Here is a 27,280-nt window from a genome sequence, read left to right as displayed (position 1 = left end):
TTGTTGTTATTGATGTCATCGCTGTTGGACAGGACAGAGAGAAATGGAGAGAGGAGGGGAAGACGGGGAGAGAAAGATAAACACCTGCAGACCTGCTTCACTGCCTGTGAAGCGACTCCCCTGCAGGTGGGGAGCCAGGGCTCGAATTGGGATCCTTCTGCCGGTCCTTGTGCTTTGTGCCACGTGCGCTTAACCCGCTGCGCAACCACCGGACTCCCAGTTTCTCCCAATTCTATGGCGTTCCATTATGGCGGCAGGACTCCAGCATGGGCATGTTCCTGGTGAGGCCATAGCGGATGAACTATTTCCTAGTCCCTGAATCGTGAACCTTGTTGTTAACTATTAATGAGAGAGAGAAGAGGAAAGAGAGAACCGGAGCATCATTGTGGCATATTTGATGCCAGGGATCAAACTCAGCACTTAATGCTTGTGGATCTAAGACTTTATCCACTGCACCACCTCCTGGGCTACAAATTGCATGCGTTATTTTGTTTGTTTGTTTTGTTCTTTTGCCACTGGAATCATCTTGGTGCTAGATAGCTGCACAACTTCACTGCTCCTGGTCATCACTCTTTTTATTAGAGGGAGACAAAGAGGAAAGCTACCAGAGTACTGCTCCACTGCTCACAGCGTCCCCCAGCGTACCCACGTGGGGCCAGTGGCTGCGGCTCAGGTCCTTCCACATGGGAATGTGTAGGCCACCTCCCGCGCACGAGTTGGTTTTTTTTTTTTTTTAATATCTATTTATTTATTTATTCCCTTTTGTTGTCCTTGTTTTATTGTTGTAGCTATTCTTGTTGTCATCATTGTTGGGTAGGATAGAGAGAAATGGAGAGAAGAGGGGAAAGACAGAGGGGAAGAGAAAGACACCTGGAGACCTGCTTCGCTGCCTGTAAAGCAACCCCTCCCTATAGGTGGGGAGCCGGGGGCTCGAACCACGATCCTTATGCTGGCCCTTGTGCTTTGCGCCACGTGCGTTTAACCCACTGCACTATCGCCCGACTCCCCCAGGTGTGAGTTTTATGTTATGTCCATTACTATCAGTGAATAACCCACCAGGCAGAAAAAAAAAATCTGACAGAAAAACTTGTTCAGTACCTATAATATTTACAGCTGAGTTCAGTATCTCAGTTCCATCAAACAAATGAACCCGTTGTCAAAAGAACCCATCCTAATTCTATAGGAAGACACATCAGTAAATCCCCAGAAATGCACACACACACACAAATTCACTAACATGTAATGAAATAAATTAAACCACAAGCAAAACCCCATTACACCTCCATTAAATCAGCAAACATGTTTGAATGACAGACTTATTTTGGGCATGAATTTTGTTTTAACCGTCGCACTGCTCAGTTCTGGTGATGGTGGTACTGGGAACTAAAGCTGACTGCACTGTGGCCCCTGGAGCCTCGGCAGATATGGGGAGCAGACAAAGCGGCGTCCCCTGCCCAGACACAGTGTGTGGCCGGTGGCACCTGAGCGTGCCCGTGTGGAGCTCCTGGCTTGTCCCAGTTACCCTCCCAGGAACACAAGGAGCAATCAGTGCTCCCTGCTGTGGCCACCTAGCTGGGCATCCCAGCTGCAGCCTCTTAGAGGAAAGAAGGGCGCAGGCGAGTGAGCATGCCATTCAGCAAGTCACAGGACACTTCCTGGGGATGAAAAGCTGAGGGAAGGAACGCGGAGGCCCTGGGCGTGCTTATCCCCACAGCCACACACTGCCTCCTCCAAAGCCATGGCATGTCAGCAGGGCTCATGTTCTCTTCACACGGAGTTTACAGTGTCTGTGGACCTGACTTCTCTGCTACTGTTTCATCAGCTTCCCGGGCAAGGGATGATTCTCTTGCTTAGTACCCTGAGCAGCTGGCATCCCACAGGGGACGATTGAGTGTACACATTCAGGATGCAGGCCGAGAGAATCATGAGACACGCATGTGGGCGTCCTCAAGGGCCCTGGCCACCCACTGGACAGATGGTCAGAGGCTCCACATTCTTCCCTCCATCATGGGTTCCAGGGCTGAACATCGATCGGAGCGGCTCCGAGGAAGCGAAGCCGGTGAATGTGTAGATGTGGGACTTGGTTGTCACGTTGTAAAAGGAGATGCCTCCACCCTTGTAGTCCAGAAAGATGCCCACACATCTGGGTGGCTCCCGAATGTACAGGTGGGTTGGGGGGAAGGTGGACACCTGGTACTCATTTCGCCTTGTCATCATCAACACCCAGTAGCCTTTCTCTGGGGACAGTGTCATACTCCCCTTCCTGTTCACATTGGACTTGCAGACACCCAGAATCCACCCAGTCTTATCTCCCACCTCCACCTCCCAGTAATGGCGGCCTGAGAAGAAGCTGGGACAGCCCAGGGTGACCATGCAGCTCTCAAACCTCTCCGGGCTGTCAGGGAGGCGGTTGTCCTTGTTGCCAAGTCTCACACTCTTCCGGTCTTCAGAAATGGCGAGGTTGGGATGGGCTGTTTCTACATCCAGAGTCACCTGAACTGCAAAGAGAACGGGAAGACATTGTCCCACAAGTTCTTCCCAGCTGCAGGAACTATGGGTAGGCCCGCTCTTCTGGCATATCTTGAGGGGCAAGAGGAAGCCAGCAGTACAAGCCACTTGCCATGGTCTGGGCACTTACCAGCATGTGCTTGGGCTCCCATAAGATCAGGGACTGCAGAGAAACGGGAGACAAACCTTGAGCATTTCCATGCAGATCTGCCCTGGTCCCCCTCAAGAACAAAAAGGAAGGGCCCTTCCCTGCTGCCTCTGTCTGGATAGCACCCTGAGCCCCCTGGGCACGCAGACTGCCTGGGAGACTCTGGTCTCCGAGAGCTGAAGAACCATTGATTTCTCGCTCAGGACCCTTTTAATGATGAAATGAAGGCCAGGGAGACAGCTCAGCACTGAAGCACAGGACTTTCCTGCCTAAGGCTCCAGAAGTCCCCGGGTTCAGTCCCCAGCACCCCTCCCTGTCAGAGCTAAACAAAACTGTTCTCTCTTATCTTCTACCTCATAAAAGGTAATCTTTTAGAGCAGAAATCCTCACCACCGTACTCACCACTGAATGTCTCTATTTCTGAACGCAAGGTTTCTGGAAGGAGAAAGGAACTTGCATTAGATTCTGGACTAGGGACAGGCCAGAGAGAGACCAAGTTAAAGGGACTGCTGGGGGCTGTGGCTGCGTGAATCCCAGGGGCAAGCCCTGACACATTTCCCTTCTGCCCCCAAGTCGACCTGCCTGAGAACCTCTTCATGTTCTTCTCCACAGACTCTGACTTCTGGCAAAGCAGCTGAATCTTCTTCTCCGTGTCTTGGGAGGTTGTCCATGGCTCAGAGATGGTCATTGTCTTGGCCCTAGAGACAGAGCTGTTTACTAGAGTTTGGAGTATGAGGCTGGCGCAAAGTCTCCTGAGCTGGACTCGAGGTGTACACCCCACAAACCACCTCGCCTGGCCTGGGCTTTGAAAAGATGAATTGGGCTAGGAGATCGCTGGCCCAGTAATGTGTGTGCCTTGCCATGTACATGGCCCAGACAGGAGCCCTGGCCTCACGTGGGCGTGCCACAGTAACAGAAGTAGTTCCGGTGCTGTGGTGTATCTCTCTCTCCTCTCTCTCAGATCAAAAGAATGAAAAGTCAGCCAAGGAGCAGTGAAATTCCACATGCAAGGCCCTGGTGCTGAAAGAAAAAAAAAAAAAAAAAGAAAAAAATCACCTCTAGACTAAGTTCTAATATCTGGGCCGCAATGGCCCTGGAGGTGGCGCCAGACTTGCAAGCATGAGGTCCTAAGTTTGGCCCCCGGTGTCAACTGTGCCAGGGTGATACTCTGGTTCTAGCTCTCTCTCTTTAATAAGGAAATAGATCTTTTTTCTCTTTTTCAGAATTTTTAAACTTTATTCAAGAAAATTGAGAACACCTACCTACATGTTGGCGTACACATGGGCAGAGAGAGAGAGAGACTGAGAGCCCTTACTCACATGATGGCAAGCTCACCTAGCAGAGAGAGAGAAACCAGGAGATAAAATCTTTAAAAAAGTAGCATCTAGGCCATAGCTTGGGCCACAGATCCACATCACCTGGGGAGTTTTAGAAACTTTAAACACGTATAGCAAAGCCACAGTGAGTTTTCATTAGGGCCTTAATGGTGCTGACATTGACATGCTTAAATGGAATGAGTTATTTTTCCCTGTTCTTTTGAATTTGACTAACTTTGGGGCCAGTTGGCGTTGCACCTGATTAAGTGCACATATTATAGTGCACAAGGACCCAGGCTTGAGCCACAGCTCCCCACCTGCAGGGGGGGCTTTGCTGCAAGTCTCTGTCTCTGTTCTTCCTCTCTATCACTCCCCCCTCGATTTCTGACTGTGTCTATTCAATAAAGAGAATATATTTTTAAAATTTTGCTTATTTTAATGAGAGAGAAAGAGGCCAGAGTGTTGCTCAGCTCTGGCTTCTGGTGGTGCTGAACTCGGGGCCTCTGATGCCTCAGGCATTAATGTCTTTTGCATAACCATTATGCTGTCTCCCCAGCCCTCCCTAGTCTTTCTATTGAAATGAAAAATAATAGTAAATAAGAAAAAACACTGTGAGATGCCACTTTACACCCCTTCAAATGATGTTTTCTTGTGTTTGTTTTTTTTTTAAATCACAGATGGCAGGGGTAGATAGCATAATGGTTATGCAGAGGCTCATGCTTAAGGCTCCAAAGTCCCAGGTTCAGTCCCCTGCACTACCATCAGCCAGCACTGAGCAGTGCTATGGTTTAAAATAAAAAAAATAATAATAATCGGGAGTCAAGTGGTAGTGCAAGGACTAGCTTAATTATCCCAGTTTGAGCCCCCAGCTCCTTCCCTGCAGGGGAGGCCCTTCACAGGCGACGAGGCAGGTCTGCAGGTGTCTTATCTTCCCCCACCCCCTGTCTTCCCCTCCTGTCTCCATTTCTCTCTGTCCTATCCAACAACGACATCAATAACAACAACAGTAAGAACTATAACAACGGTAGAAAACAACAAGGGCAACAAAAGAGAAAATAAATATATGTTAAAAAAATCACCTGAGGGGTCGGAAAGTGGTGCACTGGGTTAAGTGTACTTAGTATGAAGCACAAGGACCTGTGCAAGGATCCCAGTTTGAGCCCCTGGCTCCCCACCTGCAGGGAGGGGAAGGTCACTTCACTAGCAGTGAAGCAGGTCTGCAGGTGTCTACCTTTCTCTCCCTCTATCTCCCGTGCCCTCTCAATTTCTCTCCTTAAATTTTTTTAAATTATTTATTTATTATTGGATAGAGACAGAGAGAAATTGAAAGGGATGGGGAGATAGAGAGGATGAGAGACAGAAAGACACCTGCAGTCCTGCCTCACCACTTGTGAAGCGTCCCCCTGCATGTAGGGACCAGGGGCTTGAACCTAGACCCTTGTGCACTGTAGCATGTGCACTTAACCAGGTGCACCACCACTGGTCCCTACAATTTCTTTTTAATTATCTTTATTGGATAGAGACAGCCAGAAATTGAGAGAATGGGGGAGATAGATACGGAGAGAGACACCTGCAGGCCTGCTTCACCACTTGCAAAGCTTTCTCCCTGCAGGTGGGGGCCGGGGGCTTGAACCTGGGTCCTTGTGCATTGTGACGTGCATTCAACCAGGTGCGCCACCACCCAGCCCTTCAATTTCTATCATATTGAGAGAAAAAAAAAGACCACCAGAAGCAGTAGATTCGTAGTGCTGGCCCCCAGCCCCAGCAACTAGAGGCAGAAAGAAAGAAAGAATAAAAATCACAGATGATAGAAGTGAGCAGGGATAGGGAGAAACCTCAGGGAAGACAGGGGTCTCTCAGTACCTGTGCAGGGTGACTCCGATGTCCTAGGAGAGAAAAGAGGGAGTGTCTGTCACTAGTCTGCCAGGGACGTAGACACCGGCGCCTAGCCCCAAGGTGCAGTTGGCCAGAGCACCTCTCCCATTCCTGACCAGTCCACAGGGGCAGCTGGGCAGAGCCTGCAACACACCTCCAAGCCCTGCTGATCTTGGGGTGGTGCTGAGGGTTCCCCAGATGCTGGGCCACCCTGGGATTAGGAGAGTTTACCAAAGGGGTCGGGCCACCCTCATGGGTCCCCACCCTCATGCCCCAGGCCTCAGCTGCTGGCTTGGCCAGACTGACAGCTACCACCCACAGACGGGGCAGGAGACCCAAGCACACCTGCATGAGCGTCCACATGGACTGGCACTGCCTGGCTTCCAGATCCCAGATCAGCTCGTCGAGAGAGGCGATGTCCCCCGACACCCGGGTGCCATACGTCTCCCCAGCCTGGCTGATGGCATCGCCAAGGTCCTCCAGCCAGGTCACAAAGAGCTGCTCCTGCTGTTCCAGGAACTGGCACAGCTCCTGCAGCTGCCTCTGCACCCTCTGCTTCTGGGCCGCTACCTGTTTCTGGGGAAGACGACATGGAGGGGCAGAGGGCTTGGCGCTGTGGACAGACATGCATGCCGGGGAACCCCCACGTGTCCTGGAGGTGGGGAACGGCAGACCTCCCATAGCCGCTAGGAGGCCCGGATCCCGCCGAAGAAAGCTAAGTGGGCTGGACTCTTCCAGAACAGGCAGGATATGACTGGCTAGCTCTTGGGAAATGTACGTGGGCCTGGAGGCGTTGGGTACATCGCATGCCCCCTACACGGCACGTGTGAGTGGCCCAGAGGTGGCAGGCACAGTGGCAGGAGGTCTTGAGTTGGATCCCCAGCATCACATATGCCAGAGTGACATTCTGATTCTCTCTTTCATGAATACATCTTAGGGGCCAGGTGGTGATGCACCTGGTTAAGCACACACATTACAATGTACAAGGACCTGGGTTCAAGACCCTGGTCTCCATCTGCTGGGGGGCTGAGGGTGGTGAAGCAGGGCTGCAGGCCTTGTGTGTCTGTTTCTCTATTTCTCCCTCCCCTTTCACTTTCTCTCTGTCTCTAAAATATTGTAAAATAACAGTCTCAAAAATAAATAAATCCTAAAAAGAAAATGGAATAGCTGAGCGTATAAGGGAGAGAGAAGGATGGAGTGAGGGAGAAAGTGAAAAGAGAGACACAGAGAGAGAAAGAGAAGGAAAAAGGGGGTAGTGAGACAGCATAGTGACCAGCAAAGACTTTGATGCCTGAGACTCCGGGCTGCTGTTTGCAGTCTCCATGAGAGGAGGACAAGCCAGGGTACTGCTGAGCTCTGACATCAGGGTGCTGGGGACTGGACATGGGGCCCTGGGCATGCAAGTCCTGTGTGGGCCAGATTATTCCACTGGTGTTTGCGTCGTGGGTCCATTCAGATTTCATTCTCAACACCCCTCCCCCAGGGTGAGCCTGGGCAAGCCCTCCCCCCCAATGCCGCTGGCTTACCAGGAGTTCTTCAGTTGTCGTATGTCCATGCGAGCGCTGCTCCTCCACTGAGCATCTCAGCTCCTTCAGATGTTTTACTTGCTTCTGAATTTGCTCCTGGAAAAAGCACTTGTTGGGTGGTCTGGGAGGTGGTGCAGTGAATAAAGCATTGGTTTCTCAAGCATAAGGTCCTGAGTTCAATTCCCAGCAGCACATGTACCATAGTGATGTCTGGTTCTTTCTCTCCCTCTCTTATCTTTCTCATTAATATATAAATAAAATATTTTTTAAAATATTTATTTATCCCCTTTTGTTGCCCTTGTTGTTTTATTGTTGTTGTTACTGATGCTGTCATTGTTGGATAGGACAGAGAGAAATGGAGAGAGGAAGGGAAGACAGAGGGGAAGAGAAACAGACACCTGCAGACCTGCTTCACCGCCTGTGAAGCGACTCCCCTGCAGGTGGGGAGCCGGGGACTCAAACCGGGATCCTTACTCCGGTCCTTGCGTTTTGCACCACCTGCAGTTAACCCACTGCGCTACCACCTGACTCCCAAATAAAATCTTTTAATAAAAAAAAAAGTGCTTGTTGGGGCCGGATGGTGGCACACCTGGTTGAGTGCACATGTTACAGTGCACAAGGACTCAGGGTGAGCTCCCAGTCCCTACAGAGGCGGAGGCTTTGCGAGTGGTGAAGCAGGGCTGCAGGTCTCTCTGTCTCTCTGTCTATCTCCCCCTTCTTCTCAATTTCTGACTGTCTCTATCCAATAAATAAAGATAACAAAAACTTTTATAAAAAGAATATTTTCAAAGAAAAAAAGCACGCATTGACATTAGACTGTGACTCTTGATCTGGTGCCCACTGGGGAGCTGCAGTATCTGCTCAGGACGCAGGAAAGGGTGCCCCGGAGAGAGGAGAGATGGGGCATGCCACCAGGCTTGGGGAGCAGAGTCCCGATGCCTCTGGGAGCCCTGGGCCCCGCTGCACCTAAAGCAGCTCTCTGGACCTCTTGGCACGGGAGCCAGGGACGCTCGCTCTGCTGGCCCAGCCTGTATGAGCTTTGCCACTCACAGGTGAATCGAGGCTGGGGGTGTCATGGCCAAGCAGGGCAGGGCCTGCGCAGGGAGCCTCACCTTGTAGTCCAGGGCAGCCTCCTCCAGGGGGCGAACCCGGTGGTCGCGGTGCTCCTCACTCAGTTTGCAGATGAGGCAGATGGGCTGCTCATCGTCCTCACAGAAGAGCAGCTGGACCTGCCTCAGGTGGCGCTTGCACTGCGGCAGGGCCCTGGGGCTCAGGCTGGCCACTGGCTGACCCTCCTGCCACTCGCAGCACCCAGAGTTCTTCGTGGGGAGCGCAGCCTGGCAGCCTGCTGGGTTCGAGGCCTTGGGGTCCCTGGGAGCCATTGAGGGCCAGCTGTGGGAACCTGGCAGGCAGGCGCCACCCGCTGGGCCTCTTTCCTGGGCGCAGTATAGTGGACATCCAGCCTGGGCCAGTCTCCCTGGGGGCACATGACAGAAGAGTCTCCTGAGTGACAGCCCCCACTCCGGGCTGGGCTCGGCCCACGGTGATGAGCAGCCCAGGGTGATGTAAAGGGAGGCACAGCCCGCCCGCCGCTGGCATTTGCTAGGCCACTTGGAGCCTCTCCAGGCTGCTCCTGGTGGCAGGCTGCTCCTAGGAGCTAGTGTTTCCCCTCAGAGCCCTTGGTGCCTGGAAGCCCTTGCAAGTATGTGCATTGAATGGCCAGACAGATGGCCTGTTACTGCCTCCCAGGTTCAGCAAACAAAATGAAAGCAGAAAAGTGGGCTTTCTTTGCCCCTGAGGACATGCAGGTTGGACCAGACCTGCTGCCTGTCACAAGGCAGGCCGGCTCTCACCTTCCCTGCCTGCTGCACACCCCACCCGCCAAAAAGCCCATGTTTATTTCTCAGTTCCTCTTGCCACCAGACTTCAACTGGGCTAAAGGGAGGTAAGCAGGGTGCTTCCTCATCCCACATATTTCCCTTTTGTGTCTCTGCGGGCTGAGACTAGAGGAGGGCCAACTGGAGCCCGGCTTCCGGTCGGGCCTGTGTGGCTTAGGAAAGAGGAACTAGCTCCCGCCTTGAGTTACTGAGGTTTGCTTGGAGGTTTGTTACCTCCAGCCCCGTATGATCCGACTCCTCCTCATCGGGAAAGGAGAGCCAGGGTCTTAGCTCACAGCCCTCCCGCCCACCCCAGAGAGAGGCAAAGGGGCTGGACCTGGCTCAGGGATGCCTGTGGGGGACAAAGCAGCTCTTTCACTCACTCTCCCAGGTGCTCACCAGCTAAGTGGGGAACCTTCTCTTGAGTCAGGAGAGTTCCTTGATTGGGGAGTTCTCTCTCGCTGGAAGAAATGGTGATTTCGAGACTCCTGGGTCGCTCCTTTCCTGAAGAGACATTGTGCTCTCTCCTTGTGACGCCCGAGTTGAAGAGGCCCTGCAGCCTTCCTGCAGAGCTGGCATTCCTGCGGAGCCCGGTACTCTTGTCCTGCACCTTGTTGGGAAGCAGGACTCTCTTGGTCCCCACATTCAGTTTCTTGGTCTCCGGCTTGCACAGCACCTCGGGGCCCTTCTGGTCTCTGTGTTTGTTCACAGGCTTCTTCTGGGATGCCCTCCCTGAAGTCTCGGGCTGGCCGGCCGGCCTTTCCCCACTCTGCAGCTGCCCGGCTCCTTGCAGGACCTCGGGCATCCTCAGGCCCCTGGGCATGCTCTCCCCACTAGAGCTGCCTGCGTCCTTTTCTTGGATGAAATTTTCTGAAAAGACAACCAAATGTCAAGGCATGGGGACCCTAAGCAGGAGAGCGGAGGGGAACCACAGAGAGTGTGGTTGCCTGGACTGCCATTGCCAGCACCCCAGAGAGGGCAGCCCCGCCCCCCATCTCTCACTAGTGCTTGTCAGTCCTTACTCAATAATATGGACAATCAGAAGCCTAGTTGTTTGCTTTCAATTTGAATGTGATTCTGGAGGTAGAAAACTCACAAAACCAATCGGGGCGGGGGTAGATGGCATGATGGTTACTGAGGTTCCAAAGTCCCAGGTTCAACCCCCTGCACTTCCATAAGCCAGAACTAAGCAGTGCTCTGGTTAAAAAAAAGTAAGACTTGGGGAGTCGGGCTGTAGCGCAGCGGGTTAAGCGTAGGTGGCGCAAAGCACAAGGACCGGCATAAGGATCCCGGTTCGAACCCCGGCTCCCCACCTGCAGGGGCATCGCTTCACAGGCGGTGAAGCAGGTCTTCAGGTTGTCTGTCTTTCTCTCCTCCTCTCTGTCTTCCCCTCCTCTCTCCATTTCTCTCTGTCCTATCCAACAACGACAACAACAATAATAACGACAACAAGGGCAACAAAAGGGAATAAATAAATAAAATAAATATTTTTTTAAAAAAGTAAGACTTGTCCATGTAGGTGGGGGCTGGAGACTTTAAACCAGGTTTTTGAACATGGTAGCTTGTGTGTTCTACTGGGTAAACCACCACACACACACACACTCTCTCTCTCTCTCTCTTTTAATTTTTTAAAAATATTTTATTTATTATTGGATAGAAACAGAAATTGAGAGAGGTGGAGGAGATAGAGACACCTGCAGCCCTGCTTCACCACTTGTGAAGCTTCTCCCTTGCAGGTGGGGATCAGGGGCTTGAACCTGGGTCCTTGTGCACTATAATGCGAGTGCTTAGCCAGGTGTGCCACCACCTGGCCCCTCTCACCCTCTCTCTCTTAATTTTATTTGTTTTATTTTTAGTAAGAGAAAGATACAGAGGGAGAGACAGCAGAGAACTGTTCAGCTCTGGCATATGGTGGTGCTGGGGATTATACTTGGGACACTTGGAAGCTCAGGTATAAAGGCCTTTTTTTTTTTTTTGGCCTTCAGGGTTATTGCCAGGACTCAGTGCCTGCACCACGAATCCACTGTTCCTGGAGGCCATCTTTTCCCTTTTGTTACCCTGGTTGTTTTACCATTGTTGTGGTCATTATTATCATTGTTATTGATGTCATTGTCACTGTTGGACAGGACAGAGAGAAATGGAGAGAGGAGGGGAAGACAGAGATGGGGAGAGGAAGACAAACACCCACAGGCCTGCTTCGCCGGGGGCTCGAACAGGGATCCTTCTGCTGGTCCCCACGCTTTGCGCCATGTGCGCTTAACCCACTGTGCTACTGTCGACCCCCATAAAAGCCTTTTGAATAACCATTATGCTGTCTCCCCAGTTTTTGTTGTTTTTTTTTTAACCAGAGCGCTGCTCAGCTCTGGCTTGCAGTGGTGCTGGGGATTGAACCTGGGACTTTAGAGTCTCAGGCATGAGAATCTCTTTTCATAACCATTATGCTATCTACCCCCATCTTAGTTTTTTTTTTTTTCTAGAACAACTTGAAGCTCTACTTTATGGTGATGCAGGGGGTGGAATCTGGGAACTCTCTAAAAACAAAAAAATTAATGAAACAGGGCAAGTGGGAGATAGCTCAGTCAGCAGAGCACACACCTTGCCACGTACAAGGACCTCAACTGGAGCCCTAGGCACCATGTGGGACGGGAACACTGTGCAAAGGGGAAGGGTTGTGCAGGCATGAAAACCCTGATGGAAAAAGTCAAGAAACTTCTACCTCCTAGAAGCGAAGGAAAACACTCCTAATGTGGAGTCTAGAAGTAGAAGAAAAAGTCAAACAAAAGAGGGTTTTTGTTTGTTTTGTTTTTAGATAGAGACACAGAGGTGGACAGAGAGGAGGAAAGAGAACACAACAGGGGAGCTCCCTTCAGTGCGTGGGGGTGGCCTTGGACCTGCCTGGCACATGGCTAGGCAGCACACCACACAAGTGAGTATTACACCACCCCAAAAGAGGTTTTTTTTTAAAAAAATATTTATTCCCTTTTGTTGCCTTTGTTGTTTTATTGTTGTAGTTGTTGTTGTTATTGATGTTGTTGTTGGATAGGTCAGAGAGAAATGGAGAGAGGAGGGGAAGAGAGAAGGGGAGAGAAAGACAGACACCTGCAGACCTGCTTCACCGCCTGTGAAGCGACTCCCCTGCAGGTGGGGAGCCAGGGGCTCGAACAGGGACCCCTATACCGGTCCTTGCGCTTTGTGCCCCGTGCACTAAACCCACTGCGCTACCGCCCAATTCCCCCCAAAGAGTATTTTTTAAAACTAATAATGTATCAGACCCCCCCCAAATAAGTCTGAAACAAAAACACATTAAAAACAGTTAAATTAGCCACATTCTTTGCTCATAATATCAGAAAATCAGAAAACCACGACAGAGGGTAGACTGAAGAACAAGGAGAAGCAAAGGAAGCAGAGGGACAAAAGATGAAAGGAAGCGGGAAGGCTCTTGAGAACTGCTAAAGCCTTTGTAAGCGTGTGGAAGAGGGGCCAGGCGGTGGCGTGCCCAGCAGAGTGCACACATTGCCAGACGCGCGAGGACCCAGTCTCAAGCCCCCTGTCCCCACCTGCAGGGGGAAGCTTCATGAGTGGTTTTCCATTTCTCTCTCTAGCACCCCTTCCCCTCTCAATTTTTCTCTGTCTCTATGCAAGAAAGAAAAATGAGAAAGAGAAAAAAAAAAAAAAAAGGAAAAATTGGCCACTAGGAATGGTGGGTTTGTCATGCAGGCATTGAACTCCAGTGATAACCCTGGCAGTAATAATAATAATAATAGGGAGTCAGGCGGTAGCGCAGTGGGTTATGTGCAGGTGGCACAAAGCACAGGGATTGGTGTAAGGATCCCGGTTCGTTCGAACCCCCGGCTCCCCACCTGCAGGGGAGTCACTTCACAGGCGGTGAAGCAGGTCTGCAGGTGTCTGTCTTTCTCTCCCCCTCTCTGTTTTCCCCTCCTCTCCCCATTTCTCTCTGTCCTATCCAACAGTGATGTGATCAATAATAATAATCTAAATTATAATAATAATAACTAAAAAATATAACAATATAACAATATAAAAATATAAAATTATATAAAAATATAACAATAATAACTAAAAAAGAAAAGGGCAACAAAAGGGAATAAATACATAAATAAATATATGAAAATAATAATAATAATAAAGTGGAAGAACTTAGATCTGAAACGAGGTGGTAACAAGAAGATATTCTTCAGCCCTGCCATGCCCGTGGGGCCACAGGCCCAAAGCTTCTCGTGTAAGTAGTGCTGTTGACTAGGGAGGCATTGGTCAGTCTTCTCAGAACTGCTCTCCAGGGCCTGCCCTGCCGTCAGAGTCATATCCCTGTTAGTTTTCAGTTCTCTGGCAACTTTACTACTCGGACTCCAAAGGCCGAAGGGAGGGAAAGGCTTGTCCCAGGGCCATGGAACCTGGATTGGAACACCCTCGGTCCCTTGCCCCTGCAGCTGCATGGAGCAGGGCCGCACCTGCGAGCAGAGACAGCAGGTGGCCTACCTGGGCTGGTAGCACGGTGCAGCTCCTCTGCCAGCTGGTTCTGGTTCATGCCCCGCAGCACCTGCAGGGTCAGCTGCACAGCCCCTGGCTCGCCATAGTATGTGCGTAGTAGATAGGCCATCCGCACTGGCCGGGCTCTTTGCAGCTGGCTGCTGGGGATCCGGGGCTGCTCCTTCTCCGGGCTTATATTCTGCAGCTTGAACTTGAACTTCTCAAAGTCATAAGGCACCAGCTCCTCCAGGGAGTACAGCAGATGGTCACTCAGGGTCTTAGCCATGGCGTTGACCAGGAGAGACCTGCCTGGCATCCACCTCTGGGGAGGAGAGGGAGCCTTCTGGCCTAGAGCCCCACCGGTGCCTTTGAGAAGAGTCAGCTTGTGAAATAACGGAAAAGGCACAGGAAAGACCTTAGTGGGAACCGAGTCCTTAATGGGAACTAAGACCTTGTGTCATTGCTTCCTGTAAAGCTTTTCCAGTTGGGACACATGGCTCTTGGCGCTGCCTCTCAGGCCCACTGGTGGACAGCAGAGCGTGTGTGAGCCTCAGGGAGGGTCTATACATGGTGTCTCCAGGAGGCGGTCACCCCCACCATGGGTGGGGAACATCTGACCCTTGGTCCATATGGCTGGAGAACTCATTTGGCCCAGCCAGGGCAACTGCAGGTGGGACTCAAAATTCACTAAATGCTCACTGTTGGCAATGTTGTATGGTCCTGGAATGATGTTCTAAATGTTCAAATGGCTTTTGGCAGCAAAAGGCCCCACCCTTGTCCGAGGACATGAGGTGGAAAGGGAAGAGTCCCTGGGCCAGCATGAGGTCCACCCTCAGGCCAACCATTCTCCAGACGCTTGGTTTTTTTTGTGTGTGTGTGTTTTAAAATTTATTAACACGTGGTCCGGGAGGTGGTGCAGGGATAAAGCTTTGGACTCTCAAGCATGAGGTCCCGAGTTCAATCCCTGGCAGCACATGTGCCAGAATGATGTCTGGTTCTTTCTCTCTCTCCTATCTTTCTCATAAATAAATAAAATCTTTTAAAAAAAAATTAAATTAAATTCATTAACACTAGAAGAACAAAGAGGGAGAGAAATCAGAGCATCACTCTGGCACCTTCCATGCTGGGGACCAAAGTCACAGCCTCCTGCCTGAGAGTCCAGTGCTCTAGCCACTGAGCCACCTCTTGGGCCATATCTTGGGATTTAATTGTCCCCTCAGCGCCAATGATGTGGCAATGGATGACACCCACGAAGGCAAAGGCCAGGACGGTATAGCCAGAGCACAGCCCCAGTGTCGCCCAGGGGCCCCACCTGGGGTGGCCACTGAGGTGCTGCTTCCCAGAGCCCACACTGCCCCAGCCCAGGATGGGAGAGAGACGGGGGGAAAGGCAGAGGCTGTCTTCAGAGACTCAGGACCAGAGCCAGTGACCCACCAAGCTCCGCACATGGGCTGAGCGGAGTCAGTTAACGGCTGCTTTCTGTGGCTTCTGATCTTTCTCCTCAATTTTTTTTGTTTTTGACCTCACAGGGTCCACACCTGTGAGGTTGCACCACTCCCAGAAAACTCTTTCCCCCTTTTTCAGATAGAGGTTTTGAGAGAGGGAGAGACCCAGACTGAGACCACAGCACCACTCCATGCTGAAGCTTCTGCTGACATAACGCCCAGTGTTCCTATGTGGTGCTTGGGACGTGCACATTGTAAAGTGTGCACTCTGTTGGGTGAACTGACTCTCGCCCCCTGACTTTTTGTTCTGAAAAAGGCCAAGCCTGGGCTTGAAGATGCTCCAGCAGGTTAGCATATGACTCGCATGCCTGAGGTCCCAGAGGTCCCAGGTTGAGTCACTGGCACTACCAAATGTTAGAGCTGAGTAGTATTCAGCTAGTAGTACTCTCATCTCCCTCACATTCAAAAAGGTTTTTTATTTTGTCTTATTTGGTGGGGGGGCGGGGGCAGCAAGAGTCCAGAGCACTGCTCAGTTCTGGTTTATGGTGGTACGGGAGAACTCACGTTATTTCTTTATTTATTTCTTTATTGGGGAATTAATGTTTTACATTCAACAGTAAGTACAATAGTTTGCACATGCATAACATTCCCCAGTTTCCCATTTAACAATACAACCCCCACTATGTCATTTATCATCCTTTATGGACCTGTATTCTCCCCACCCACCCACCCCAGAGTCTTTTACTTGGGTGCGATATGCCAATTCCATTTCAGGTTCTACTTGTGTTTTCGTTTCTGGTCTTGTTTTTCAACTTCTGCCTGAGAGTGAGATCATCCCATATTCATCCTTCTGTTTCTGACTTATTTCACATAACATGAATTTTTCAAGGTCCATCCAAGATCGGCTGAAAACGGTGAAGTCACCATTTTTTACAGCTGAGTAGTATTCCATTGTGTATATAGACCACAACTTGCTCAGCCACTCATCTGTTGCTGGACACCTGGGTTTTTTCTTTATTTTTTAAAGATTTTATTTATTTATGAGAAAGATAGTAGGAGAGAGAAAAGGAACTAGGTATCACTCTGGTACATGTGCTGCTGGGGATTGAACTTGGGGCGTCATGATTGAGAGTACTGTGCTTTAGCCACTGTGCCATCCCCTGGACCACTTATTTACTTTTTGCCTCCAGAGTTATCGCTGGAGCTCAGTGCCTGCACTACAAATCCACTGCTCTTGGAGGCCACTTTTCCCATTTTTAGTGCCCTTGTTGCTCTTGTTGTTGTTGGATAGGACAGAGAGAATTGAGAGAGAAGGGGAAGATAGAGGGAGAGAAAGAAAGACACCGGCAGACTTGCTTCACCACCTATGACGCGATCCCCTGCAGGTGGAGAGCCAGGGGCTTGAACCGGAATCCTTGTGCTGGTCCTTGTACTTTTCACTATATGCATTTAACCCACTGTGCTACCACTCAGCCCCCTATTTATTATATTTGTTAGTGAGAGAGAGAACCAGAGCATCACCGGCACACATGATGTCAGGATTTCATGCTTGAGAGTATAGTGTTTTAGCCACCATGCCACCTCCTGGCCACGTAACTCATTTAAATAAAATTTGAAAGAAGAGACAGTTTTCCAAAAGTTAAAAAAATCAAACTTAAAACAAAGTGCTTCACAATAAATACCTGCATATCACTTACCTAGAATCCCCAGCTGTTTACATTTTACCGTATTTGGTTTTCTCTCCCCACTTCTCTCTCTGACACACACACACACACACACACACACACATTCTCTCTCTCTCTCTCTCTCTCTCTCTCACCTACTTCCCCCAAACCATTTGGTAACAAATTGGAAATATTACAACATGTCATTCCAAATATCCTAACCACCATAAATTCTAAGATTACTGTTGACTTGATTTAAATACTCCAGACGCGGTGACCACACTCTGGACAATATGCAGCATTGTGGTTCTCTACTCAGACCATAGAGAATTCCCCTGGGCAGCCCAATAACGCCCACGGCAGCTATTTGTTTTCAGTGCAGGGTCCAGTCAGAGCTGACGCAATGCTCCTGTAGGAAACACTTTCCTAACATTTCTGAAAAACATTAATTGTAGAAAAGAGAGACCAGGGAGTCGGGCGGTAGCGCAGCGGGTTAAGCGCACATGGCGCAAAGCGCAAGGACCGGCGTAAGGATCCCGGTTCAAGTCCCCGGCTCCCCACCTGCAGGGGAGTCGCTTCACAGGCAGTGAAGCAGGTCTGCAGGTGTCTGTCTTTCTCTCCCCCTCTCTGTCTTCCCCTCCTCTCTCTATTGTCTCTATCCTATCCAACAACGACAACATTAACAACAACAATAACTACAACAACAAGGCCAACAAAAGGGAAAATAAATAAATGAATATTTAAAAAAATAAAATAAAAAAGAAAAGAAGAGAAAAGAAAATAAAAGAAAAGAGAGACCAGAGCAGCTCTTGGCTGTGAAAGTTGTCTTTGTCTTTAGTAGGCTGACGCGCACTTCAGTGTGGCTCCCCAGCCTCTGGTTTTAGCTTTCTCTCCTCAGTCAGAAACTACAATACTATCTGCAAAAAGGAGCTTGTCCCACCCCCTGGTTGGCATCATTTTTACACCCAGGTTTAAAATTGTGGAGTCAGAGACTGAGGAAGTGGGTGAATTGCCAAGAGCACCAGACTGGCAGCGGGGGGGGGGGGGGATCCTAAGCCAGATCGCCACACCACGTAATGCCAGACTGGAGCCGTGGTCTCTGCTTCTCATCAAACTAAATATGCTGGGGAAATAGCATACTGGTTTACGCAACCGACATTCATACCTAAGGCTCCGAGGTCCCAAGTTCAGTCCCAAGCACCACCAGAACCCGGAGCTGAGCTTTGTTCTGGCAAAAAGTGACCTGGGAGGCGGCTGAGTGGCTAGTACACTAGATTGACAAGCATAAGAGCTCAAGTTTGATCCCTGGCATCCAATGTGCTGGAGTGATGCTGTGGTCCTCACCCTCCTTTTTTATATCGTGAATAAATAAACCTTTAAAATACAAAATTCTTAAAAAAAATTTTTTTATTAATTTTATTTTTGAGAGAGATGTAGAGAGAGACACCAGAGCACTGCTCAGCTCTGGCTTATGGTGGTGCGGGGGATTGAACCTGGGATTTAGGAGCCTCAGGCATGGGAGTCTGTTCGCATAACTATTATGCTGTCTTCCCTGCCCACAAAATTCTTAAAAAGAAAAAAAAAGTGGTCCGGGAGGTGGCACAGTGGATAAAGCATCAGACTCTCAAGCATGAGGTCCTGAGTTCAATCCCAGCAGCACATGTGCCACAGAGTGATGTCTGGTTCTTTGTCTCTCTCCTCCTATATTTATCATAAATAAATTAAAAAAGAAGAAGAGGCAGTAACAGACTGTTTTTGGGTGATGGTGCAGGAACCTGGGGTCAAGCCCCGAGTCCCCATCTGAGGAGGGAGCTTCCCGAGCAGCGAAGCAGAGATACCTCTCCCTTCCCTCTCAATTTCTATCTGTATCCAAAATAAATAAGTAAAATGGTTTTGTTTGTTTTTAACATTTTTTATTATTTTTATTTATTTATTCAATAGAGACAGCCAGAAATCGAGAGGGGAGAGGTAGAAAGGGGGAGAAAGACAGAGACACCTGCAGCACTGCTTCACCACTTGCAAAGCTTCATTCTGAAGGGAAGAAACAGGGGTTTGAACTGGGGTCCTTACGCATTGCAACACGTGTGCTCAATCAGGTGTGCCACTACCTCACCCCAATATGTAAAATGTTTTAAAAATGACTTACGGGCGGTAGCGCAGCGGGTTAAGCGCACGTGGCGCAAAGCAAAGCACAAGGACTGGTATAAGGATCCTGGTTTGAGCCCCTGGATCCCCACCTGCAAGGGAGTCACTTCACAAGCGGTGAAGCAGGTCTGCAGGTGTCTGTCTTTCTCTTCCCCTCTCTGTCTTCCCCTCCTCTCTCCATTTCTCTCTGTCCTATCCAACAACAATGACATCAGTAACAACGATAATAATAACCATAACAATGGTAAAACAACCAGGGTAACAAAAGGGAAAAAGTGGCCTCCAGGAGCAGTGGATTCGTGGTGTAGGCACGAGACCCGGCAATAACCCTGGAGGCAAAAATGAATAAATAAATAAATAAGACTCACGATAAGCTTGTGGCTGTTCTCATAAAATATTTGGCTGTTGGGCTCGCTAATGTTGGGCTGGTAGCAGTGATTCAGACATATCTTCCTTTTTAAATGTTTTTCCCCAACCCATTTTTTAAATTCGTGATTAATAGTGGTATAGGGTATAGTTCCATACCACGCCAAAGTTCTGTGTTTTAGAGACAGTTTGTTTACTTCTGCATTTTTTTTGTTGCAAATTCCTGTGTATCAGTTCTCTAGGTTCTATGAGTGAAACCACTGGTAATTGTCTTTTACCTCTTATTTAAGTAAACACAGTCAACTCCAGCTCCATCCATTGTCCCAAAGGGCACAACATTATCTTTTTTATTGGAGAGTAGTATTCCATGGAGCATTTACCCCATATGCGCTCCATCCAGGCATCTGCTGAAGGGCATCTAGGCTGCTTCCACTCGCTCACTGCTGTGAATAAGCAGCTGTGAACAGAGGGGTGCACATGGCCCTCTGGGTTGGGGTTTACATGACCTTTGGTATTCTGAGACATAAGGCAATTTTTAAAAATATTTATTTATTTCTTTTTGTTGCCCTTGCTGTTTTATTGTTGTAATTATTATTGTTGTTGATGTTGTCATTGTTGGATAGGACAGAGAGAAATGGAGAGAGGAGGGGAAGACAGAGAGGGGGAGAGAAAGACAGACACCTGCAGACCTGCTTCACCGCCTGTGAAGGGACTCCCCTGGTGGGGAGCCGGGGGCTGGAACTGGGATCCTTAAGCCGGTTCTTATGCTTTGCGCCATATATGCTTAACTGGCTGCGCTACTGCCTGACTCCCAGCAGTTGTTTTTATTTCCTTAAGCACTCTATTCAGCCTTCCAAAAGGGCTGCCCCAGTTTGCATTCCCACCAGTAGTGGAGCAGAGTCCTTTCCCCCACAGCCTCACCAACACCTCACCTGCCTTTTCTCATTTTGTCATGTAGACCACTCTCGCAGGGGTCCTTTTAAATGTCGTGAGGGAGAACAAGAGGCCGGAACAGCATTCTTGTAGATGCAGTGCCAGGGATCGAACTCAGAACCCCATTTCTGCAACCCCAGAGCTCTCCCTCTGTGCTGCTTCCTAGGCCTCCCCACCTCGAGTGACTTGGGGGTAGTGCACTGTCTTACTGACGGTGCTGTTGCTCTCTCAGCAGGCCAACTTGGACTTTGCCAACTTCTCCTTTCCAGATGGTTGACTGAATTGCTCTGTGGTGCCCTGCCCATGTGTGCAGCCTGGGTTCAAGCTTTCAGTGAGTTCTCTTGGTTTGAATTAATCTTATGGTCTGGTGGTCCATAAGCTTTGCACTTTACTGACTTATTTATTGCCACTAGGGTTATCAGTCACTGGGGCTCAGTGCCTTCATTGATCTACCACTCCTGGCAGCCATTTTCCCCTTGTCTTGATAGAGGACTGGGGGGCAGGGGAGACGAACAGCACCATGTAGCACTGCTCGCCACCCTTGTGAGGCTTCCCCGGCAGGTGGGGCCTGGGAGCCTGCACTGGGTCCTTGTGCATGGTGATACGTGGGCTCAGCTGGCTGTGCCACTGCCTGGGCCCTGTGCTTTATCCTTTTTTTTTTTTATTTGCCACCAGGGTTATTGCTGGGATGTCCCTGCACTGTGAATCCACTACTCCTGGAGGCCATTTTTCCCACTTTGTTGTCCTTCTTGTTATTGCTGTTGTTATTGTTGGATAGGACAGAAAGAAATGGATAGGACAGAGAGAAATGGAGAGAGGAGGGGAAGACAGGGGTAGAGAAAGACAGACACCTGCAGACCTGCTTCACTGCTTATGAATCAATTCCCTGCAGGTGGGGAGCCGGGGGCTTGAACTGGGATCCTTAAGCCGGTCCTTGTGCTTCAGGACATGTGCATTTACCCTCCTGCGCTACTTGACTTTAAAAAATTTTTTTTTATTTAAAAAAGGAAACATTGACAAAACCGTAGGATAAGAGGGGTACACTTCGCACAATTCCCACCACCAGACCTCCGTATCCCATCCCCTCCCGATAGCTTTCCTGTTCTTTTTTTTTTCCTCCTCCAGGGTTATTGCTGGGCTCGGTGCCTGCACCATGAATCCACCGCTCCTGGAGGCCATTTTTCCCCCCTTTTGTTGCCCTTGTTGTAGCTTCGTTGTGGTTATTATTATTGCCCTTGTTGACGCAATTCGTTGTTGGATAGGACAGAGAGAAATGGAGAGAGGAGGGGAAGACAGAGAAGGGGAGAGAAAGACAGACACCTGCAGACCTGCTTCACCGCCTGTGAAGCGACTCCCCTGCAGGTGGGGAGCCCGGGGCTCGAACCGGGATCCTTACGTCGGTCCCTGCGCTTTGCGCCACATGGGCTTAACCCACTGCGCCACATGCGCTTAACCCACTGCGCCACCGCCCGACCCCCAACTATTCTTTAACCCTCTGGGCGTATGGACCCAGGGTCATTGTGGGATGCAGAAGGTTGAAGGTCTGGCTTCTGTATTGCTTCCCCACTGAACATGGGCGACTGTCTTATTTTAAAATGCTTTATGTATTCATTTCTTGGACAGAGACAGAGAGAAGCTGAGATGGGAGGGGAGACAGGGAGAGAGAGAGAAAAACAGCTGCAGCACTGTTTCGCCACTCATGAGGTTTCCCCAAAGCTGGGGACCTCAGGCTTAAACCTGGGCCACTGCATGTGGTGACATGTGTGCAGTTGAGTGTGCCACCACCCAGGCCCTCTGCTTTACATCTGTATTGTGTTAGTTTTTGTCTCTCTCTCTCTCTCTATATATATATATATATATATATATATATATATATGTTTTTTTAATTAAAATTTTTTTGTATTTATTTATTTATTCACTTTTGTTGTCTTTGTTGCTTTATTGTTGTAGTTATTATTGATGTCGTCGTTGTTGGACAGGACAGAGAGAAATGGAGAGAGGAGGGAAAGACAGAGAGGGGGAGAGAAAGACGCCTGCAGACCTGCTTCACCGCCTGTGAAGTGACTCCCCTGCAGGTGGGGAGCCGGGGGCCTGAACCGGGATCCTTATGCTAGTCCTTGCGCTTTGCGCCACATGTGCTTAACCCGCTGCGCTACAGCCTGGCTCCCTATAGGTTTTTTTTTTTTTTTTATTTATTAATGAGAAAGAAGAGACAGAAAGAAGCAGACGTCACTCTGGCACATGTGCTGTTGAGGATTGAATTCAGGACCTCATGCTTGAGAGTCCAGTGCTTTATCCACTGCGCCACCTCAGGGACCACTCATCTCACTCTTTCTTGTTTTAGGGCAGCTGTTGTTAACATCTGATGAAGTCCCTCCCAGCAGGACGTCTGCTTTGGGTGCTAAGGTGAGAAGGTGCAAGGCAGGCTGGGGTACTAGTCATGTCTCTGGGCCCAGCACCTGTGTGAGACTTTGGAAGGGGATGTCTCAGGCCCTCTCCACCCCTCAAAGCTCCCCTCTGTCCCTCACAGCCCCCACCTTCTACCCCCCACAGGTCCCCTCTACCTGTAGTTGCAGGCCAGGCTCCCTCAGTGCTGCTTGGGGGAGAGGCTCCAGTGCTTGTGGGAGGAAGCTGGGCTTTCCAGCCACTGCAGGAAATTGCGTCATGGTATTGACTGACTCAGTTTTGAGTAACTAACTTCTTGAAAGGCAGTGTTTTGATGTCAGCAGGGCCTGTCAACGTTATGAGAGGTTCACAGAAACTTCATTTAAAATTTTTTTTTTTTTTTTTAATATTTTATTTATTTATTCCCTTTTGTTGCCCTTGTTGTCTTATTGTTGTAGTTATTAGTGTTGTTGTCGTCGTTGTTGGATAGGACAGAGAGAAACGGAGAGAGGAGGGGAAGACAGAAAGGGGGAGAGAAAGATAGACACCTGCAGACCTGCTTCACCGCCTGTGAAGCGACTCCCCTGCAGGTGGGGAGCCAGGGTTCGAACCGGGATCCTTATGCTGGTCCTTGTGCTTTGCGCCACCTGCGCTTAACCCGCTGCGCTACAGCCCGACTCCCCATTTAAAATTTTTTTTCCTTTTGTTGCCCTTTATTGTTGTAGTTATTATTGTTATTGATGTCATTGTTGTTGGATAGGACAGAGAGAAATGGAGAGGGGAAAGACAGACCCGCTTCACCACTTGTGAAGTGACTCCCCTGTAGGTGGGGGGAGCGGGGCCTCGAACCAGGAGGTGGGATACTCCTACCTTCAGCTCAGAAATGCTGGAAAGCCCCAGTCCTGGGCATGTCTGAGGCAGGCCGGGACCTTAGTTGTTTCCCACAGTCTGCATGCCAGGTACTACTCGGTGTGTGGATTGGAAGGAGACCAAAGCCGGTGTCCCGCCCAGTCCGAACCTGGGTCCTTGGCCCCTTTCCGAACTACAGTTTGCTGCGTGCCAGCCGCCCTCGTCGGTGGGGAGCTGCGGTGCCAGCTGCTGAGACCTGGGAGGATGAGCCTGTCGTCCCTTTGTCGGCACTGCAGACAGCCAGGCCGGGCAGGGTTTCTCACACGGTGCCGCTCAGAAGTTCGGAGGGCCGAGTCTTGAAGGCCACCGTAGCTGGTTGCTTGGGGACACTGGCAAAATGTTGTGGGCCCAGGGCAGCTCCATTAACACTGGGAACACGTCCGCATTATTACTCAGTGAGCTACCATGTGGTCTGGGAGGTGGCACAGTGGTAAAGCTTTGGACTCTCAAGCATGAGGTCCTGAGTTTGATCCCCGGCAACACATGTGCCAGTGATGTCTGGTTCTTTCTCTCTCCTCCTATCTTTCTCATAAATAATAAAATAAGATCTTTTTTTTAAAAAATTGGGAGTCGGGCAGTAGCGCAGTGGGTTAAACGTACATGGCACAAAACGCAAGGACCAGCATAAGGATCCCGGTTGGAGCCCCCGGCTCCCCACCTGCAGGGGAGTCGCTTCACAAGCGGTGAAGCAGGTCTGCGGGTGTCTGTCTTTCTCTCCCCCTCTCTGTCTTCCCCTCCTCTCTCCATTTCTCTCTGTCCTATCCAACAACGATGACAACAGCATCAGCATTAATAACTACAACAATAAGGAACAAGGGCAGCAAAAGGGAAAATAAATAAATACATAAAAATATTTAGCCACACTGGGCAGTGGTGCAGTGGATGAAGAGCTGGGCTCTGGGGCATGAGGTCCTGAGGTGGATGCTGGGCTTCAGTGATGCTCCAGGGACTGGGTTAGCTCACTGCTTACTGCGCACCAAGCACTCAGTTCTGGCCCACACTGAAGCTTTTTTTTTTTTTTTCACTACTAAAAAAAAAAAAAAAAAAACTTTTTTTTGTTTTCTTTTTTGCTTTGTTTTGTAATTAATTTTTTTTTAATTTTTAAATTTTTTTTATTTAAGAAAGGATTAACAAAACCATAGGGTAGGAGGGGTACAACTCCACACAATTCCCACCACCCATCTCCATATCCCACCCCCTCCCCCCCACACTGAAGCTTTATGTTGAGGTCACTTTCACTGTCTCTCTTTGCTTCTGTCTTTATCTCAAAAAGTACTGAGCAGTGTTCTGAGGGGAAAAAACTGGTGTCTCTTCCTCTCTCTCATCTGAAAAAGTCAGTCTGCAGAGGTAAAGCTCTAGGGAAAAGGAAGGGAGGAGAAAGGAAGGAAATCAGTGGGGCTCTGGTTCTCCTCTCTCTCATTAGTGAATAAGGGAGAGAGAACCAATCTATCACTCTGGCTTATGAGGACCTCTGGCTTTCAAGTCCAACATCATAACCCACTACCTCATTTCCTGGGCTGAAAAACAAAACACAAAAAACTCTAACCTTGCTTCAAGCCCCTGGTGTCTACTGTAGGGGGACATTTCACCAAAAGTCTCTCTCTCTCTGCCTATCCTTGTCTCTCCCTTCCCTAAAAAAAAAAAAACTTAGTTGAAAAAATGGAGCCTAGTCCTTATGTGTGCAGGACTTCACTGCTCCCCAGTCATACTTTCTTTTTGTTAAAATTTCTTACTTATTGGGCAGGGGGTGGATAGCATAATGGTTATGCAGAAACTTTCATGCCTGAGGCTTCAGAGTCCCATGCTCAATTGCACCACCATCAGTCAGACCTCATATCTAAGAGTTCAACACTGTCCGCACTGCGCCACCTCCTGGGCCACCCCAGCTGCTTGCTCATGCAGAGAAAAGCATCAGAGCTCCCTTTGGTCCCACACCTCCCAGGTTTGCCAGGGCTGACCTGAGTGTCCTAGGACATGTGTCCTAGCAGTGGTGCCACCTCTTCCACCCTGATATCTTTTTTTTTTTTTTTTTTTACCTCCAGGGTAATCGGTGGGGCTTGGTGCCAGCAGGACGGATCCACTGCTCCTGGAGGCCATTTTCCCCTTTTTGTTGCCATTGTTAAGGTTGTATTGGAGGTGATGCAGTGGACAAAGGGTTAGACTGGTAAGCATGGGGTCCTTAGTTCAACCCCAGGTGTGTATCTGCCAGAGCAATGCCCGGATTCTCTCTCCTGCTCGTTGTTTAATCAATAGTGATCACCAGAGGGCATACTTACTTTTCAGCAAAGCCTTTGGTGGTGGTTTTAAAAATTTGATGAGAGCTATGAATCTGTGTCCTAGAAAACTCAGTGTAATTTTCCTACAATATCAAGAGACTTCCAAAGCCCTCAAACTCATGCAGGGACCTCTGGAACTGTTGTGCTTAGTACGGTAGCAGTAGGTAGCACTTAGCAGCACTAACCTCATAGTAAGTGCTTGCTGCAAAGTTCTGCTGGACAATGTCACTATGGAATTTCACAGGCCCTGGATGACTCCTTTCTGCTCCAAACAAACGACGAAGTATCCATTAGCTTGTAACTCCATTTCTGGTCAGAATGGATTTAAATGGGCCTCAAAAAAAGAAAGGAGTACTAATTTTTTAAAAATACTTACTTATTCCCTTCTTGTTGTCCTTGTTTTAGTGTAGTTATTATTGATGTTGTTGCATAGGACAGAGAGAAGTGGAGAGAGGAGGGGAAGACAGAGAGGGGGAGAGAAAGACAGACACCTGCAGACCTGCTTCACCGCCTGTGAAGCGACTCCCCTGCAGGTGGGGAGCCGGGGGCTCGAACCAGGATCCTTACGCCGGTCCCTGCGCTTTGCGCCACGTGCGCTTAACCCGCTGCGCCCCCGCCCGACCCCGAGTACTAATTTTTAATAGCTTTGAAAATTCAGCTAGCTCAGGGCGGGGGTACATAGCACACCTGCCTGAGGACTCCGAAGTCCCAGGTTCAACCCCAGCAGCACCATGAGCCACAGATAATCAGTGCTCTGGTAAAGATAAAATGAAATGAAAACTCACCTGGCTCTAATTACCCATTAATGACCTGTCACGTCGAAGGGAAATCAGATGGCAAAATGGCTCGTGCCTCCCCCCCCCCCCCCCAGGTGTGTGAAGTTCTGCAAAGCCCCGAGATGGGGGCGCCTCCAGCCGGGTTAACCCGCCGCGTGCTCTGACTCGGCAGCAGTGTCCCCTCGAAATGCCCGTGTGGGGAGGGAGCCTTGGGGCTGCTCCGGGAGGAATAGGCGCGATCGGTGCAGGACGGCACGGGCGTTAGTTTCCAGAATGAACCTGCGCCGGGCCTGGCGCTCCGGGGCCGCCCAGCGCCCTGTGACCCTGCTCAGCCCGGGGATCCCTCCTCGCATAACCCTGCGCTCAAGTCGCAAGTCGGTCGGTTCACTGCGGGCGCGGGCAGGACCCCGACAGCGCCTCAGGGCGCAGGCGCAAACGAGGCCGGGCAGCGCGTGGACTACATTTCCCAGCCTGCCCCGCGCGCCACGGCTCCCGGCCTGAAGGGCCTCAGTGGTCCTCCCCTGGCGCCCTCAACCCACCGGAGCCCACGGGGACCCCTACCAAACCGTCACGGTCGGGACGATTGTTCCCAAACTTGGTTGTGGGGAGAAAACATTCCGACGCCCGGGCCGCGAGCCTGCCC

At 49.9% G+C, this 27,280-nt stretch overlaps 1 protein-coding gene across 2 annotated transcripts; it reads right to left on the bottom strand.

Moving 5' to 3' along the window:
- Positions 1–1,084: 1,084 nt before the first annotated feature.
- Positions 1,085–27,256, bottom strand: MEFV (MEFV innate immunity regulator, pyrin). Of its 2 annotated transcripts, XM_060172496.1 has the most exons (11): positions 27,199–27,256; positions 13,748–14,104; positions 9,650–10,120; positions 8,486–8,850; positions 7,374–7,469; positions 6,193–6,423; positions 5,836–5,858; positions 3,239–3,354; positions 3,059–3,091; positions 2,639–2,671; positions 1,085–2,498 (listed from the first exon to the last, which is right to left on the bottom strand). In XM_060172496.1, exons 2-11 carry the CDS (start codon positions 14,052–14,054, stop codon positions 1,948–1,950), a joined length of 2,226 nt encoding a protein of 741 aa, XP_060028479.1. In that variant the 5' UTR covers positions 14,055–14,104; positions 27,199–27,256; the 3' UTR covers positions 1,085–1,947. The 2 variants fall into 2 exon arrangements, with proteins under 2 accessions (XP_060028479.1, XP_060028481.1); XM_060172498.1 differs by lacking the exon at positions 2,639–2,671.
- Positions 27,257–27,280: the final 24 nt, after the last annotated feature.

Source organism: Erinaceus europaeus, chromosome 15 (assembly GCF_950295315.1).
Source record: "Erinaceus europaeus chromosome 15, mEriEur2.1, whole genome shotgun sequence".
In the NCBI taxonomy this organism is placed as follows: Eukaryota; Metazoa; Chordata; class Mammalia; order Eulipotyphla; family Erinaceidae; genus Erinaceus; species Erinaceus europaeus.
This window is presented reverse-complemented; position numbering and strand designations above follow the sequence as displayed.

Coding starts and splice junctions, on each gene's coding strand:
- MEFV (XM_060172496.1), bottom strand. CDS start 14,054: ATGCCAGGCAGGTCTCTCCTGGTCAACGCCATGGCTAAGACCCTGAGT. Junction 8,851..9,649: donor GAAGGTTCCCCACTTAGCTG/GTGAGCACCTGG, acceptor ATGTGCCCCCAG/GGAGACTGGCCCAGGCTGGA. Junction 5,859..6,192: donor CCATGTGGACGCTCATGCAG/GTGTGCTTGGGT, acceptor TTTCTCTCCTAG/GACATCGGAGTCACCCTGCA.